Below are 17,698 nucleotides of genomic sequence, written 5' to 3' on the forward strand. Positions count from 1 at the left end.
CAAACATAATCTGTTATGTCTCGCATAAAAAGAAAAATCTGATGTGTAACATTACATTAGATCCATCACAGCAGGTCTTAATACAGATCTGTCTCAATGTTAAATCAAACATTACAAGAAAAGACAGAATCACTCGCTGCTCTTGATTAAACTACTGTTTATTTGCATTCTGATTCGGGCAAAATATCAGTGCTGGTGCTACTAGATCTCAGTGCTGCGTTTGACACTGTCGATCATAACATACTTCTAGAGAGACTGGAAAACTGGGTCGGGCTTTCTGGGATGGTACTCAAATGGTTCAGGTCATACAGGTCAAGGGAGAGGTTATTATGTGAGTATAGGAGAGCATAAGTCTAAGTGGACGGCCATGACATGTGGAGTCCCACAAGGCTCAATTCTTGTTTAGTCTGTATATGCTCCCACTAAGTCAAATAATGAGAAAGAACCAAATTGCCTATCACAGCTATGCTGATGATACCCAGGTTTTCCTAGCCTTATTTCCAAATGACTACAGCCCCATTGACTCCCTCTGCCAATGCATTGCTGAAATTAACAGTTGGATGTGCCAGAACTTTCTTCAGTTATACAAGGAGAGTCATTGCATTTGGAAACAAAGATGAAGTTCTCAAGGTGAATGCATACCTTGACTGTAGGGGTCAAACAACTAAAAATCAAGTCAGAAATATTGGGGTGATTCTGGAGACAGACCTTAGTTTCAGTAGTCATGTCAAAGCAGTAACTAAATCAGCATACTATCATCTCAAAAACATTGCAAGAATTAGATGTTTCTAGTCAAGACTTGGAGAAACTTGATCATGCCTTTATCACCAGCAGGGTGGATTACTGTAATGGCCTCCTCACCGGCCTTCCCAAGAAGACCATTAGACAACTGCAGCTCATCCAGAACACTGCTGCCAGGATCCTGACTAGAACCAGAAAATCTGAGCATATCACACCAGTCCTCAGGTCCTTACACTGGCTTCCAGTTACATTTAGGATTGATTTTAAAGTACTTTTACTCGTTTCTAAATCACTCAATGGCCTAGGACCTAAATACATTGCAGATAAGCTCACTGAATATAAACCTAAAAGACCACTCTGATCATTAGGGTCTAGTCATTTAGAAATACCAAGGGTTCACACAAAACAAGGGGAGTCGGCTTTTATCCATTATGCCGCCTACAGTTGGAACCAGCTTCCAGAAGAGATCAGATGTGCTAAAACAGCCACATTTAAATCCAGACTCAAAACTCATCTGTTTAGCTGTGCATTTGTTAAATGAGCACTGTGCTACGTCCGAACTGATTACATTGTATTTTATGTATAACCATTTTCTATTCTTAACAGATTTAAAATGATTTTAAACATTTAAAATTCCTTGTTTTATTGTAGTGATTATTTTTTAATGATTATTTTACTTCCTTTTATGTGAAGCATTTTGAATTACCATTGTGTATGAAATGTGCTCTATAAATAAACTTGCCTTGCCTCTTTGTTCTTATTTTTTAAAGAAAAAAAAATAGCTATATTGTTAATAATATAGTAATTATTATTAAGAATGGAATTGGGGGGAAATTTTGCTTTGGAATCTTTAACTCTATTTTTCTCAAAATCAACTCTGCAGACTCTTCAACGGCTGTACGACAGTCATTTTTTGTCCAATTCCAACAAGTGACCCTCTCTGTGAAAACCCAGCTAAAGTAATTTTTTTGGTGATTTAAGGTTTTCTACATAAAATCATAAAATCCTTCATAAGGTAAAGAACATTCTGTGAAAATGTAACCTTGATATCTTTAATAGTAAGACCATGTCAAAGATTTGAAACATAGTGAAATGAATGGTTGAAATCAAACTTTGATACTTGTTATCTCATAATTAGATTGAGACTTTAGCCTAGATTTCACAGAGGATCACAATCAGTTTTAGTCTTCGGCGATTTCAACATTCACCTAGACAGGCCTTATGCTACAGACTTCCAGTCACTCCTAGCTTCATTTGATCTCAAACGCCTCACCACTATTAGCACGCACAAATCAGGTAACCAACTCGACTTAATTTACACACGCAATTGTTCTACAGATAACATTCTGGTACAGCCACTACACATCTCTGACCATTTCTTCATTACATTTACTTTACATTTTGCTACCCAGGTGCCACCATCTCCCTTACCGGTTACTTTCAGACGCAACCTACGCTCCCTTTCCCCCTCCCTTCTTTCCTCTGTAGTATCCTCCTCTCTTCCCTCGCCTACCCTTTTCTCTTCTCTGGATGTAAATGCAGCCACTGACACTTTATGCTCTACCTTAACCTCTTGTCTAGACGACATCTGTCCTCTCTCCTCCAGGCCAGCACGGGCTGCTCCTTCTAACCCCTGGTTATCCGATGTTCTTCGTGAGAATTGGACCAAACTCAGAGTGGCAGAGAGAAAATGGCGCAAATGAAACAATCCGTCGGACCTGAGTAGGTATCAGTCTTTGCTTTCATCTTGCTCTACTGAAGTCCACACTGCCAAATCCTCACATTTCTACAACAAGATCACCAGCGCTCCAGACATGCGTAATCTCTTCAGAACATTTAATTCTCTCCTCTGTCCCCCTCCTCCACCTCCCACCACTTTGATAACCGCTGATGACTTTGCCTCTTTTTTCACAGACAAAACTAGAACAATCAGTAACCAGTTCTCAACTCCACAGGACCTCCAATCAACCACATCCACTGCTCTAACTCCCATCTTCTCCTTCTGTCCCATCACCGAGGCAGAAGTATCCGAACTTCTCCTCTCCAGCCATCCTACAACATGTCCTCTCGACCCAATCCCCTCACACCTTCTCCAAACAATCTCTCCCACACTCTTACCGGCACTCACACACATTATCAACACATCTCTCCTCACAAGCATCTTCCGCACAGCATTCAAGCAGGCTCGGGTAACCCCACTGATCAAAAAACCTACATTAAACGCTTCTCTTTTAGATAACTACAGACCTGTCTCTCTCCTTCCATTCGTAGGGAAAACACTCGAACGAGTTGTCTTCAACCAGCTCTCGCGGTTTCTTTCACAGTACAACAAACTGAATGCTAAACAGTCAGGTTTCAGGAGTGGCCATTCAACAGAGACTGCGCTACTCTCAGTCACTGAAGCCCTGCGAACTGCAAAGGCTGATTCCAAATCGTCAGTCCTCATTCTGCTGGATCTTTCTGCTGCTTTTGACACTGTCAATCATCAGATTCTCCTGTCTACCCTCTCATCACTGGGCATCACTGGGATTCCACTTCGCTGGTTTGAATCCTATCTCACCGGTAGATCTTTCAGGGTGGCCTGGGGAGGGGAGGTATCCAAACCACATTAACTGGTCACTGGAGTTCCTCAGGGATCGGTTCTTGGACCCCTCCTCTTCTCCACATACACTACATCGCTGGGTCCCATCATACATGCACATGGCTTCTCCTATCACTGCTATGCCGATGACACACAGCTCTATCTCTCTTTTCAACCAGATGACCCAACGGTAACTGCACGGATCTCAGGCTGCCTGGCGGACATCTCGGCGTGGATGAAGGAACATCACCTACAGCTCAACCTGGCAAAGACGGAGCTTCTTGTCTTCCCTGCCACTCCGACTCTACAGCATGACTTCACGATTCAGTTAGACTCATCAATGATTACCCCATCAACTTCGGTCAGAAATCTTGGTGTAATCTTTGATGACCAGCTGACCTTCAAAGAGCACATTGCAAAGACTGCTCGATCCTGCAGGTTTGCACTACACAACATCAGAAAGATCAGGCCCTTTCTGACTGAGCATGCTGCGCAACTTCTTGCCAGGCCCTTGTTGTTTCTAGACTGGACTACTGCAATGCTCTTCTGGCTGGTTTGCCATCAAACACAATCAAACCTCTACAAATTATTCAGAATGCAGCGGCACGACTGATCTTCAACGAGCCCAAAAAAGCGCATGTTACACCTCTCTTCATCTCCTTGCACTGGCTACCAGTGGCAGCTCGCATCCAGTTCAAGTCACTGATGCTTGCGTACAGAGCTACCACAGGCTCAGCACCCTCCTACTTCCGCTCACTATTACGAACCTACATCCCCTCCAGAAGTCTGAGATCTGCTAGTGAGCGACGCCTTGTGGTACCATCACAGAGAGGCTCAAAATCACTCTCCAGAACATTCTCGTTCACCATTCCTGGCTGGTGGAATAATCTTCCCACCCCTATCCGGAACGCCGGATCCCTGGCAATCTTCAAGCAACAACTGAAAACTCATCTCTTTCGGCAGTACTTGACTTCATCCTAAACTCAAAAAAAAAAAAAACTCTTTCCCTCTATCTTTCTCTCCGCTTACTAGCTTGTACTTATTTGAACAATGACTGAGACTTGGTGTTATGAGCACTTCCTCTGTCTGATTGCCTCTTCAAGATTAATCGCTTTTTGTATTCCCCAATTGTAAGTCGCTTTGGATAAAAACGTCTGCCAAATGACTAAATGTAAATGTAGTATCAACAAAATGTATCTTTGCAATGCTTCTGAAGTGGCATTTAGATGTATTTACACACTGTTTAATGCAGCTCAGAGGGACATAGAATGCTAACCTGCGGTTACAAATGCATAAATGATGTTTTCATATTTGAAACATAAAACATTGAAAACTGATGTTTGAAATTATTTTTAAAAATGAAGATACTTTAAATGTGAAATTAAAACCGCCAGCAGGTGGCAGCGAGTCACTGTTAATAAGCGAGTCATTGCGATTGAACCGAATCGTTTAAAAGGTTGATTCATTCAGGAACGAATCACTGTCATGCTGTTCAGAGACACAAAACAGCGCTGTGACTGTGTTTGGAATTATTTTTGTTGTAGAAATAGAGCAAAAACAGGAAATGGTGTCTAAAATGTAAGTCTATTAATATTAACTTCTTGTTTACTGAACTGTTGCATAAAATCAAAATCACATTTGTAATCATGCTGACTTTTGAAGAAAAGACTGTTACTCTTTGTGTGATATTAACTATATGAAATGATATACCTTAAAATATAGGCTATACATTTTCTGCCCCCGTATCTTAAATTATGTGATCATTCTAAATGTATTTTAATAGACTGAATCGCGCAGTGAAACTCATACACGCACTAGCTTAACCTGTTAACTGATTCATTCTCTGACGGCAGGTGTCGTGTTTGGCTGAAATATAACAGTTTTCCTGGTAAAGACAGAACACAAAGTAGCACAGCACCGGACTTTATTAATTAAATCATAGCCTTTTGAAGTTTAATCGTCACATTCAGCCATATCGCAATTCTGGTCTTTCCGTCTCTAAATTTAAGACCTCTTGAAATCATAATTAAGACTTTCTTGTACAATTTAAGACTTTAAGACCCTGCGGAAACCCTGGAATTAGAGGGTCAAGTGTTTTTGCTTTAAATAAAAAAGAAAACAAATAGATAAAATAGAATTAGAATAGCGAGTGCTAGAGTTAGAGGGTCAAAAAACCTTTGCTGATTGTATATATTCAATTGAATTCAATTCTAGCTTATTTGTATTGCGGTTTTCACGATACAAATCGTTGCAAAGCAGCTTTACAAAAAATTCTAAGTTTCTACATTATATTTAGGAGAAGTATGAATCATGTAGTTAGTTACAAATCGCATGTACAGATGGTGAACACTATTAACTGCAATGATTATATGTTGCGATTAAACTTATACCAAAAGTTGTTAGTTTTGTATGTTTGTAGTTAGGCTTCAAAAGTTGTGTTAATTGGTGAAGATGATCATGATGGACAAAACACGCATGAAGCAGAAGCTTCTATTCTGCCGTAATCCTAAAGGACTGGGCCCGGTTGCATGAAAACCCTTAAGTAAGGGTATCCCTGAAGGGGAAAAGATCCCTGAGGCAAGGGATTTCCTTAAGAGAGTTGCAACAAACGTCTTAACCGTCACCCTTACCTAAGTGTTTATATTAAGCGTTTCACTGTAGTTTCTGGCAGCGCACGGCAACGCGAGGTGCGGTTGCCATAGTTACTCTTCCATATTGCACTATAAACATAACGGACCGCAAAAATAACCTAACAACTACAGCTATAAAATATTTTTTATTTTTTTACAAAATATTATTTTTTTGACAAATTGATCTTCATATAGGTGTGGGGCTTGAATTCACACGTGTTCATCTATCACTCCGCAAACGCGTGGGAAACCAGCAACTGCAAAAAAACGCTCCGCTAATACGTCCTGCTCATCTCTGGAAGGAAATTTGACATGTGTCAATTCGGCGACACCGGGCTAAGGCCACACGATGGACAGCTCTGCAGACAGTGGATTTGTGTACTCTGAAAACGTCGCCAATGACAGACTGAAAAGTACCGCAAGCTTTTGAAGATGAAGGATTGACTGACGATCAAACCTATATTCTCTCAATAACTGCGCATCATTCATAGTCTCCAATGGATTATTTCGATCATTAAAAATGTGCCTAGGTAATTGCTCCTCTTCTATGAACATGAAATCAGCCATCGTGCTAGAGTAAAAGATGACTTAAGGGAGCTATTTTGGTCCCTTAATTTTTTAAGGTGAAACGGTTACTAAGGACTTTGTAGCAACGCATAACAGAACTTAAGGGAACACTTAAGCAATTAAGGGAAATACTTAAGTGACAGCCTTAACTTCCCTTAAGTAAGCCCTTAGGTTTTTTCTTGCAACCCATGTTTCACTAAGGGTACCCTTAACCTTATAATTAAGGGTTTTCTTATCTTAAGGGTTTTCATGCAACCGGGCCCTGGGCTTTTGTGGAGCAGTCTGGACCAGGACCTCACCTCCGATGACGGGGAGTCTGCAGTTCTCAGACCGCGACACGACGATCGGCAGATCTGTCACGCAAAGCACCAGCATGTCCAGGAATCCGCTGTGTGGCGCTACGACCAACACCGGCGCTTCCTTCAGCCCCGCCTGACGCCCTTTGACCCTAATCCACAAGAAGCCCATGGAGAAGAAGACGGCGCGGCTGAGGAAGAGCATGATGTGATGGAAGAGCCACCAGCGCCAGCCCCGCACTGGCTCCGCCCGCTCCGCCGCCGACAGACCAGCCAATCGCAGACGAGCAATGGGCCACATGAGCAGGAAGAAGAGCGTGGCCAGGGTGATGCGAACAGGAAACAGAACCACGCCCAGAATCATTCCCTAAAATGACAAAAGCATTTCAATTAAGATATACATCATTAAATTCAAAAAGTCTGGCTGTGCTTAATGGGTACATTTTTGTGTTCTTTAAGCACACCCCTGTTCCCATTAAACCCACATCATGTTTGATTAAAAAGTATTGTTTATTTTAAGGAAACTTTTTTAAGAATAATTGTAAAAATATATTTTTTGAAGGTACAAAGTCAATCACAAAAAAAAAAAAAAAAACAGAACACTAAAATCAAGCAACTAGGCATTTAAGTCGATCAGTTATATATTCATAATGAAGTGTCATCTAAGCACATTGCAACATCTAGACTAGTTCACGTTCAGCTAAGAAACACATTCAAAAATCTAATAAAACAAACCAATAAACCATTTCATTCATGGGGATGAACACAGAAACTAGCCTCATTATGAAACCTCTTATTAAATGGATGTAATCTTATCTATAATCTCTTAAGGCTGGAGAACACTACATGATTTCTGCCCTGATTTTCCACAGATTTACAGTCTGGAGAAGCTGATGCTAGTTATTAAAGATCAGAGCCAGTCTGCAGATTTGAGTCGACAGAATCCATAGAAAATTACAGTGTGTTAACTTTTAGTTTTAGTTACTTTTTCTTATTTGTAAGTCGCTTTGGATAAAAGCGTCTGCTAAATGACTAAAAGTAAAAGTAAAATTGACTAACTTTACGTGATGACCATGACTATTTAAAGTCTGTTTCTGAAGTATTTATATAGAAGTTCAATGTGGAAGAGCTTAAAGAGAGAACACTGAGCTTAATTGGAGCAGTAACAAGTTGCATGTCATTTTAATAAATATTACAGGATTTTTGCTAAATAAATAGTGTAGGTCACGTATTAAGTTCATACATATTTTAATATGAACAACTATTATTAAATATCTATGAAATTATACTTGTTGTTATTGATGTCACACTGAAGCGGTGTGATTTTCATAGTAGTGTACCCTTTAAGCTCACCTTAAAATAATATGACATCTTTCAAAATTACAGCACTGTAAAACCACAGACCAGCAATAAACTGTCAATTCATAATATTATGGATGTAAAAGTACAAGCCAGTAATGCCTGTGAAGTAATATGTTAGCGTAGCACACAATCTTATCCAGCTAGTCAGCTAACCGTGTTCTGTAGCATCTGCGCCGTGTTGATAAAACTATCTTTTGGATCTAATGTAATTATTTCCCTCGTCCAAGCTCCAGGTTATAATATGCAAAAGTCTGAACATTAAGTTTTACAATAAGTGGTGAAACTTACCCAAAATAAAGGTTTAAACATCTAAAAAAACGCACATTTAAGGGGCTCCTCTTTTGGTGAAAGTTTTTAGACAGCTTTCAAAATGACCGTCAGACAGAGTGAACACATGGAGACTCATATCTCAGCATGCAATGATCTGATTGACTTCAAATTATAGGAGGTATATAGTAACACACATATAAATTGGTTAAGACATCAAGTAGGATAATACATTATTTTTCTTTTTATAATCTGATCTCAGAAATGGAAGTGTGCTTAATAGGTACGTTCACCCTAATTGTAATCGGGACATATCTGAAGTACTAATCCCAACGTAAAGAGAATTACAGTAATCCAACCTTGAAGAAATAAAAGCATGGATTACTTTTTCAACATTTTTAAAAGAAAGGAAAATCTTTACTTTCGATAAAAGTTGAAGCTGGAAAAAGCAAGATTTCACCACATAATTAATCTGCCTTTCGAATTTCAAAGATTCATCAAACACAATGCCACGGTTTCACGGCCGAGGACAGCCCACTCAAATTTACTCTCATTGAAATTCAGAAAGTTTAAAGAAAGCCATGCCTTTACATCAGTCAAACAGACCAGGAGGTTATTCAAACCATCTGAATTTCTCTTGAGGGGCAGTTAAATTTGTGTGTCATCAGCATAACAATGGAATGACAGCCCATGTTTTCTAATAATAGAACCAAGTGGCAGCATGTAAAGAGAAAAAATAATTGGGGCCAAGATGGAGCCCTGAGGAACCCCACATAATACAGCATTACTAGAGGTATAATCTCCAATCTTAACTGAGAAGCTTCTGTTGGAAAAATAAGATTTAAACCACTCCAGTGCACCCCCAGTAATGCCTACACAATGTTCCAAACGGGCAATAAAAATATTAAAGGGGTGGTTGATTGTGATTTCACTTTTTTAACATTAGTTAGTGTGTAATGTTTCTGTTTGAGCATAAACAATAAAGTTACGACGCTGAAAGTTCAACGCAAACGGAGATAACATCTTTTAAAATTCTGGCAGTTTAATGCCTACAATTACGGCTGGTAAGGACTACAACAAGCTACTTCCCGGGTTTGTGACATCACAAACCCTGAAATTTACATAAACCCCGCCTCCCGTCACATGCAACTAAGGGGGCGGGCCATGTTGCGCTGCTTTAGAGAAGAATTATTGTTGTCATGCTGTTAAAACTAGCAGTGCACAAAATATCAATCGCAATTCTGTCTTCTGTCGAGTCTAATGGATTCACAAGTTTCACAATCAATGTTCTAAAGCAGCAGTTCTTCATCTTGTTCCTCGCGTCGCCCTTCTCTGCATCTCTCTCTCTCATTCAAATCATCAAACTATTCCAGTTATACACTTCATATAGCTACGATAAGCGTTAAACATGGACGCACACGCAGTTACTGTGCTGTATTAAAGCTGTAATCAGGATAAAACAGTATATTAGAAGCTAACAGAAGCATTTACAATTAACAGTGTATCTAAAAGTATAAGACAACAACAAACAAACAACATGGCGTTAAAAGCCGTGCTTGCACAGGTTCTGCGTGATGCTCTTCACTAATATCCTCTGCGTCTCAATCGGACTCAAACTGATAAGCAATATAGACAACGCTATTGTTTACAATATAACTAGAGCACATGCCGCTGAGCTGAGGGGCGGGACTTTCAGCTGATCACAACACACTGGGCCAGCTAACCAATCAGAGCCCATCACGTATTTCTGAGAGAGGGGCTTCATAAAATCAGGAAATAATTGGGACATTCAAAGGAGAAGGGTGTAGAATAAAGGTAAATTATGCGAAAAATAGTGCGTTTTTTAAGTACGAAGCATAACACGTTAGAATGCACCCCATAAACACAATCAAGCCTAAAAAAAGTCAACCACCCCTTTAAGCACCAATAAACACAACAGCAGTTGACCATAGTGCTGTACAAATACAATAAAAACCAGAAAATAGAATAACATCAGTAAAATCAAAATATAATTTAGCATACAGGGTTTAAAAAGCCAAGGCAAGAAAATAAGATTTCGATTTAGTTTTTAAACACAGATAGAATTTGAAGCTTTCACAGATAAAGGAAGGTAGCCTCGGTCCAACTATTGCAAATGCACCGCTCTTGTCTTTAGCAGTGGTCTAGGCTGAGAAAAAGAGCAGTTTTTTGTCGATCTCAGACATCTTGTTGGCTTATTTTCTTTTATTATGTCAGACAGATAGCAGGGTGCCAGATCATTTAAAGACTTAAAGCAAATACCAATGTCTTAAAATCTATTTTTATAAAGCACTACCAAACCAGTTTAGAACAGCAACAAACTAATTTGCAGACTGGTTTGGCTGGTTTCTGAAAGACTAGTTTATGTGGTTTCTTCTCACATTATAAAAACAATCTAAAACTCAAAATCAGTATTTTATGTCCAAAGTGGGACAATGTACAGCCAACTTGTCATTAATGCAAAATGAAACATAAATCAGGACTGTTTTAGACGATTGGCTGACTCTAAAATAAAATAACTTGGCTTAAATATAAAATATAACTGAAAAAAGAAATGTAAATAAAATTCACCACAGTAACCATAGCTCCAGCTAAAATACCCCTTATGAAAATTAATTAGGCCTTACCATGGTTTTATTGTAGGAAAGGTTTAGTAAAATTTATTTTTTTATTTTTTTTGGCGTATTGACCACAGTTTTACTACAAATGCCATGGTTAAACTATGGTTAGTGTAGTAAAACCATGGTTAATTTGTGGTTATCATGGTTTAGCTATACTATGTTTTTTGGTTTTATTTGTAGTAAAACCATGGTTAATTTCCGTAAGGAATAATAGACAGATTAGCCTTCAAGCGTAAAAGCATATGAAGTTAATATTGGACTTTGTTTTTTTGGTGTTTGACTCAGTGTTACGATAGAATCATTATTATACTCTTATACCTTTTGTTCTTTAATATTTTTAATTGTTTTTAGCTTTATTATTTAATTTATTTTTCATTTAAATGTTAAGTTTTGATATTTTGTTGTATGCATTTGTCATTTTTATTTAATTTCTTTATTTTTAAAATGTGTATAGGTAGTATTTATAAAGTTTTAGTTTTGTATCTGTTTTTAGTTGTTGTAATACTACAATTGATTGCTTCTGTTGTCCTCATTTGTAAGTAGCTTTGGATAAAAGTGTCTGCTAAATGACTAAATAATAATAATAATAATAAATAGGGAAAACCACAGCAAACACACATATATAAGATGTTACAATGCTACACTTTGGTTGCAGTTACGTTACAATACAATGCTTCACCTAAAACCAGACCCAGTTTACATAGTTTTGTTATGCAAAACATTTAAAGCAAAAATAGATCTTATTTGCATACAATCAAAATAAACCTGGGAAATACTTGACAAAAGAACACTTTTGAATAAAGCTGTTTGTATATTATAGGTTGTCTTCAAAGGTGAACATATTTCGGGATGTTTGGCATCAAAAAGTCTGAAAATCTGCTCCAATAACCGTTACAGCGTTACCTTTAGCGTTACAGCGTTACCTTTAGCGTTTACTGATGTCTGTCAGGTAACGTTAGTGGGGTTTATTATTTTTTTTTTTTCTGCGTTCTATTCCAAACAAAATCACTTCGTCTTTTGACGAATCGCCGATCTTTTCAACAGCAGTTGATAATACCACATTTATACAGTTTTACTTCAGCAACCTCGATACTGACTTCTGTTGCCATGGTGATTTTTGCAGAACATATGTTAGCTGACGCACCGTGCGTCAGTCACGCAGCAGAAGCATGACGCATGACGCTGAAGCTGAACGGAGATCTTACCTGGAATCTCTGAACTGCTGTTAGATCCAGTTCATAAAAGAACGGGTGCTGAGCGCGTGTCTTCTGCTTCCACATCCTCACCGAACGATGAACGCACTCCACAGCCTGATGAACGATGCCCGGAGAACAATATAAGATAAGATGGCGGTGATACTAAAAGACAACTTCAAGAGTATTTGTGTGAAACGAGCTCAACCCCATCTGGTAAAAAAAATACTGATGTAAAACGAAACAAGAGAGAGTTCGACCTCCGGGAACCATCAGCAAACACAAACTGAGAGAAATTGAAGAGTTACACGCGGAGCCCCGCCCACTAAACATACAACCTCCAGCGAAGCCCCGCCCACTAAACAAGCAACCGCCAGTGAAGCCCCGCCCACTAAACATAACCTCCCGCGAAGCCCCGCCCACCAAACACACAACCTCCTGCGAAGCCACGCCCACTAAACAACATCAATCAACTTGGCCCCGCCCACTTAAACACCCCAATAGAAACTCGTTCAACTCAGTCACTTCTTATGCTTTATCAGAACTTACTTTCTTCTGTTTAATACGCTGGTCATTTATGCATTGCTAATTTTTGATACATAAATGTGTTTTGTAGCTGTTGTAAGCATAAGCAAAAATAAGTGTTTAATACAATATGTTTTCTGAAAATAGAGAAATCATACATGAACTTAATAGTGTGAATTAGTATTTTTAAATGACCTATCAGGGATGCCACTCTGAAATGCTGATAAACAGAGTGTTTTATGCTGTATGAGTCTGTAGAAGTCATTCATATTGTCCTGGAAGAGGACGTTTGAGTGGATCAGCAGGTTTGTTCAAGGAGACGCTCCTCTGGAGAGAAACCCGTCTGAGCTGATCCTCACATTCTCTGGGTTCAGACTGAAACTCTGAGATCTCACAAACAGAGGATCGTTTGGTACGAGGCTGAACCTGTAAAACTAGCTCAGCTCTCAGTCAGAGGAGTTATGTAATCTTCTGACCTATTTTAGTCTCTATTGATGTGAAATCATGTGTGAAGCTCCATCAGTAAATCTCCTAAACACTGATCAGCTAATAAAAGAATCAAGCAACTATTCCCAGAAAAACAGAGAATAACTTCAAAACTTAGTGTTTATAATCATTTTAGCTGATTTTAAGATATAAAAATGTCTTTAATATGTCTTTAAAACATTTCCTTTAGGCTAAAGTTTGACATTACAATAAATTTAACATTTAAATAAAACTTACTGTTTTCCATTTGCCTTTGAGGTGATATGATATAGTATGATATATAATATATATAATATGATACAGATTTTAACTTCATCTGAACAAAAATGATGAATAATTCACTCTTTATGTAGAAATGGGTATTTAATTTATATGTTCTGAACATAAATATACATTTATAATATGTCTTTAAAATCTTGTTATATCCTTCTTTAAGCTAAAATGCTATATTAAAACATTTTTATATAAAAAAATCATTTTCTCAATATGTGTGTAAAAAGTCAAGTCCATATTTCCACTTCAAAGCAGCTAAATGTTAAACAAACTTTATTAATTTAAAGCAAATCACAGAACAGATCAAAACACAAATCTTAATTATCAGCATAGGTTTTATCAGCTAGGGTTAAAACGGTCTTGTTAAACGGTCTTGTGTGTCACATGACCATCCCTCCGCCCATGATCTCCAGTCTCTGTGTAGAAAACAAACACAAACAAGTGAGAGGAATGTGAAAGCACACACACACACGAGCTCATGAATTAGTCACACACCTGAGGCGGCTCTATGAAGGCCAGCCAATCAGACGAGTGCGTCGGGAGGAGCCCCATTGATTGACACTTGTAGATGGCCAGAGCGGATCCCAGCAGATTCCCGATCAGATACACCAGACCCTGGAGCCACTGCTGACTGGAGCTCTCCAACAGCTTAAACGCTGCGCGCGCGCACACACACACACACACACACACACACACACACACACACACACACACACACAGCTTTATGACCAGTGTTGTGGGTAATGCATCACAAGTAACACGAGTTATGTAATCAGGTTACTTAAAAAAAAATAAAAAAATAACTAGTAACATTACTTTTTAATTTAGAAGGAAATATCTCAGTTACTGTGTTTCTCATGTATTGACTGACAGCTCTGGTCTTGCCATGTAGAGAGAAATCAGGAGTAAGCCCGAGGCGGATTCATTTCACTTTTGGTGTGAAAGGGCTTTATAATTGTAAAATAACTTTTTATATTAAAAGCAAACAAGCAAATTTAAACAGTAACTCAAATGTAATGCATTACTTTACATAAACTAAGTAATGTAATTAGTTACTATTTTAGGGAATAATGCAATGTTGTAATGCATTACTTTTAAAAGTAACTTTCCCCAACACTGCTTATGATGTGTGTGTGAGTGAGTGTGTGTGTAAGTGTGTGTGAGTGAGTGAGTGCGTGTGTAAGTGTGTGTGTGAGTGAGTGCGTGTGAGTGAGTGCGTGTGTGAGTGCGTGTGAGAGTGAGTGAGAGTGTGTGTGAGTGAGAGTGTGTGTGAGTGAGTGCGTGTCTAAGTGTGTGTGAGAGTGTGAGTGAGTGAGTGCGTGTGTAAGTGTGTGTGAGCGTGAGTGAGAGTGTGTGTGAGTGTGAGCGTGCGTGTGAGAGTGAGTGAGAGAGTGTGTGTGAGTGAGTGCGTGTGTAAGTGTGTGTGAGAGTGAGTGAGAGTGTGTGTGAGTGAGAGTGTGTGTGTGTGTGTGTGAGTGAGTGCGTGTGTGTGAGAGTGAATGAGAGTGTGTGTGAGTGAGTGCGTGTGTAAGTGAGTGCGTGAGTGAGAGCGTGTGTGAGTGAGAGCGTGTGTGAGTGAGAGTGTGTGTGTAAGTGAGTGCGTGTGAGTGAGTGCGTGTAAGTGTGTGTGAGCGTGAGTGAGAGTGTGTGTGAGTGTGTGTGTAAGTGTGTGTGTGTGTGAGAGTGTGTGTGAGTGAGAGTGAGAGTGTGTGTGTGTGAGTGAGAGTGTGTGAGTGAGAGTGTGTGTGTGTGTGTGTGTGTGTGAGAGTGTAAGTGTGTGTGAGAGTGAGTGAGAGTGTGAGTTACTCACTAGCTGACATGGACATGAGCGCTTGGATGGGTCTCCAGGCCATCATACACACCATCATGATGGGGAAGATGGAGATGGTGTTTCCAGACATGTACATGATGAAGAGGTTCATGGGAATCTGCTTCAGTGGACCCAGGGCTACATCCCAGCACCTCTACACACACACACAGTAACAGTTTACATTAAACAAATGCACTTATATTTAATTACAGTAACATTTTTATTCTTTAATATTTTAGATTTTGAAGGGGTTTTTTCCTGTACTGGACAATATTCACCTCCAAATCACACACCACTTATTTACATTCATTCTATTATTCTGTTCAAATATTTGAAAAAGTCATTAATATAATTTTCAATTAACACCATAATTAAGGTAAAAATAGCCATTTTTAATTATTATTCAAAATCCAATGCATGGAAAGCAAATTAATGTGATCAGATGAAACAAATAGAAAAAATATAAAGCATAACCACTGTAAAGGGCTATAAATTAGCATTGCACAAAGGTGGAATATTTCCAGTAAATTTGAGAAACATTACAGGATTTTTTGGAATCTTCCGGGTAAATCTGGAAACTTGAAGGCAATAATTATACAATTGGTTCAGATGTTTCAGAATGTTTGTTCTGTCGGATAAAGTTCCTCTGAAACACAAAAAAATTAAAATTGAAATAAAAAGGGTATTTTATGCTTTGTGAAGAACCCTTCTCCAGCCGGCAGATCTTGTTGCTTGGCTGTGTATTGTAACTCTACAAAATAGCCTATGTAGTCTCTCAAATCTCAGGCCTTTTTGTTGTTGTTTTGTCACATCCATAACGCATGTTAGATATAAAGCGCGTTTAGACTGATACTCTTCTGATGTCTGGACTATTTCCAGGGTTTAGAAACACATCAGGAGATGGCTGAATATATTGGTAATGAATTCAGTGAGAACTGATGATTCAGGTTTTGACTGTGAATGTGTGCAACGCTGGAATTACTCTAAAATGATGCTAATCTCAGAAAAAACCGTGCTTTTTGGTACAAAGTTGTGATGGTAATTTTTGAAGCACTGCAAACAAATGCAACTTTTTTTGTGAATGTTTATTAAATAGTGATATAAGTGTGTGCTCCACATGATTGTTGTATGATTGTAATGTTTTTTGTGTGCAATATTTGAGAGTTAGAGCAGGAGCGGTCACCTTCTCCACCAGATTGCGGTCAGCCTCCTGCACGCTGGTGTCCGGGACCGGTTTATCTGAGTATCCCACCGGATACATGACCTCTCCGTCCTTACTCTGCCGGTCGCCACGGTTCCTGCTGAGAAGCACAGAGAAGCTGGTCAGCGCTGCTTGTTAACGATGTGAACGCGGTCAGACGTGACGCAGCACCTGCTGTTGCCCAGGCTCAGCTCCAGAGACCACTTCATCCTCCTGATGCTGGCTCCGCCCCTCGTGGCCAGAGCCCCGCCCCCCGGTGACGTCATCGCAGCTGGACACAAACACATCAGAATGCTGAAATATTGATTTACTGTTACACAAATCAGCACAGCAGCTTCTTTAAATCTCTTGTTGATGTTCATTGAATTTTCAGGTTTCAGACTCGTTCCCCTCTACAATGTCAATTTGATAAAGATAAATACAATTAATGTTTTGTGCTTTCATTTGATAACCAGATCATTTTAAAAACAACAGAATTTCATAAGGCTATTGCAAGAATAAGTTTGAATAAAGTTGTTTTTGATTCAAATAATTAAGACAAGCTAAAACAACATTTGATAATTAACATGTACTTTTGTGTTAAACTTTAAATAAATTGATGTGAAATTGTACAGCTTCATGATTTTAATTAATTAGACACGCGTATTGATTAATAACATTAAACCATTAACAAGGAGTCCAGAAATAATAAAGAGAATATTGATTTATCATCAAACAGCAGCTTCTTTCAGACTCGTCATCTCTCTTGTATCTTTATTTATGACACAATTAATCGGTAAACACGGACAGTTTGATATGAAACGATGAAGATTGGCGTCTAAATACTGGATGAATTATGGAGTCGATGATCGCCTCACCGTTCGACGCGCTTCGATCAGCCGTTAATCAAACGAGAAGAACGAGTAATGTTCGTCTAATGCAGTAAATGATCAGATTTAACGAAATAATAACATCTGCTGCTCGGCGGACAAGAACCTGCTGATGACGTCACGACGACCGCATTTCCGTCCCCGGCAGATAACGTCAGAGACAAGGCTGCTCTCGCGATCAGCGATAAACACCCAATAAATACGCAAATTAAGTTTTTTTTTTTTTTTTTTAAATGTCGGTTTAAAATTTTTTTTTCT

At 38.9% G+C, this 17,698-nt stretch overlaps 2 protein-coding genes across 3 annotated transcripts in view; both read right to left on the reverse strand.

Moving 5' to 3' along the window:
• LOC306869434 (lysophospholipid acyltransferase LPCAT4-like) overlaps nt 1–12,596 on the reverse strand; it is a 28,406-nt gene extending 15,810 nt beyond the window's left edge. The window contains exons 1-2 of the mRNA XM_079416213.1: nt 12,289–12,596; nt 6,819–7,182 (exon numbers count right to left, since the gene is read on the reverse strand). Coding sequence (XP_079272339.1) covers nt 6,819–7,182; nt 12,289–12,363 — 439 coding nt within the window. The 5' untranslated portion in view covers nt 12,364–12,596. The remainder of the gene's footprint in view (nt 1–6,818; nt 7,183–12,288) is intronic.
• A 795-nt stretch (nt 12,597–13,391) lies between these two features.
• Nucleotides 13,392–17,614, reverse strand: LOC306879813 (ER membrane protein complex subunit 4-like). 2 transcript variants are annotated; one of them, XM_079433013.1, is made up of 6 exons: nt 17,429–17,614; nt 16,743–16,842; nt 16,554–16,668; nt 15,371–15,524; nt 14,056–14,216; nt 13,392–13,976 (listed from the first exon to the last, which is right to left on the reverse strand). In XM_079433013.1, the coding sequence occupies exons 2-6, from the start codon at nt 16,835–16,837 to the stop codon at nt 13,941–13,943; spliced, it is 561 nt and encodes a 186-aa protein (XP_079289139.1). In that variant the 5' UTR covers nt 16,838–16,842; nt 17,429–17,614; the 3' UTR covers nt 13,392–13,940. The 2 variants fall into 2 exon arrangements, with proteins under 2 accessions (XP_079289139.1, XP_079289138.1); XM_079433012.1 differs by having other exon boundaries at nt 13,635–13,976; nt 16,554–16,671; nt 17,429–17,581.
• Nucleotides 17,615–17,698: the final 84 nt, after the last annotated feature.

The sequence above is a fragment of the Barbus barbus genome, assembly GCF_936440315.1.
Source record: "Barbus barbus genome assembly, chromosome: 1".
NCBI classification, from domain to species: domain Eukaryota; kingdom Metazoa; phylum Chordata; class Actinopteri; order Cypriniformes; family Cyprinidae; genus Barbus; species Barbus barbus.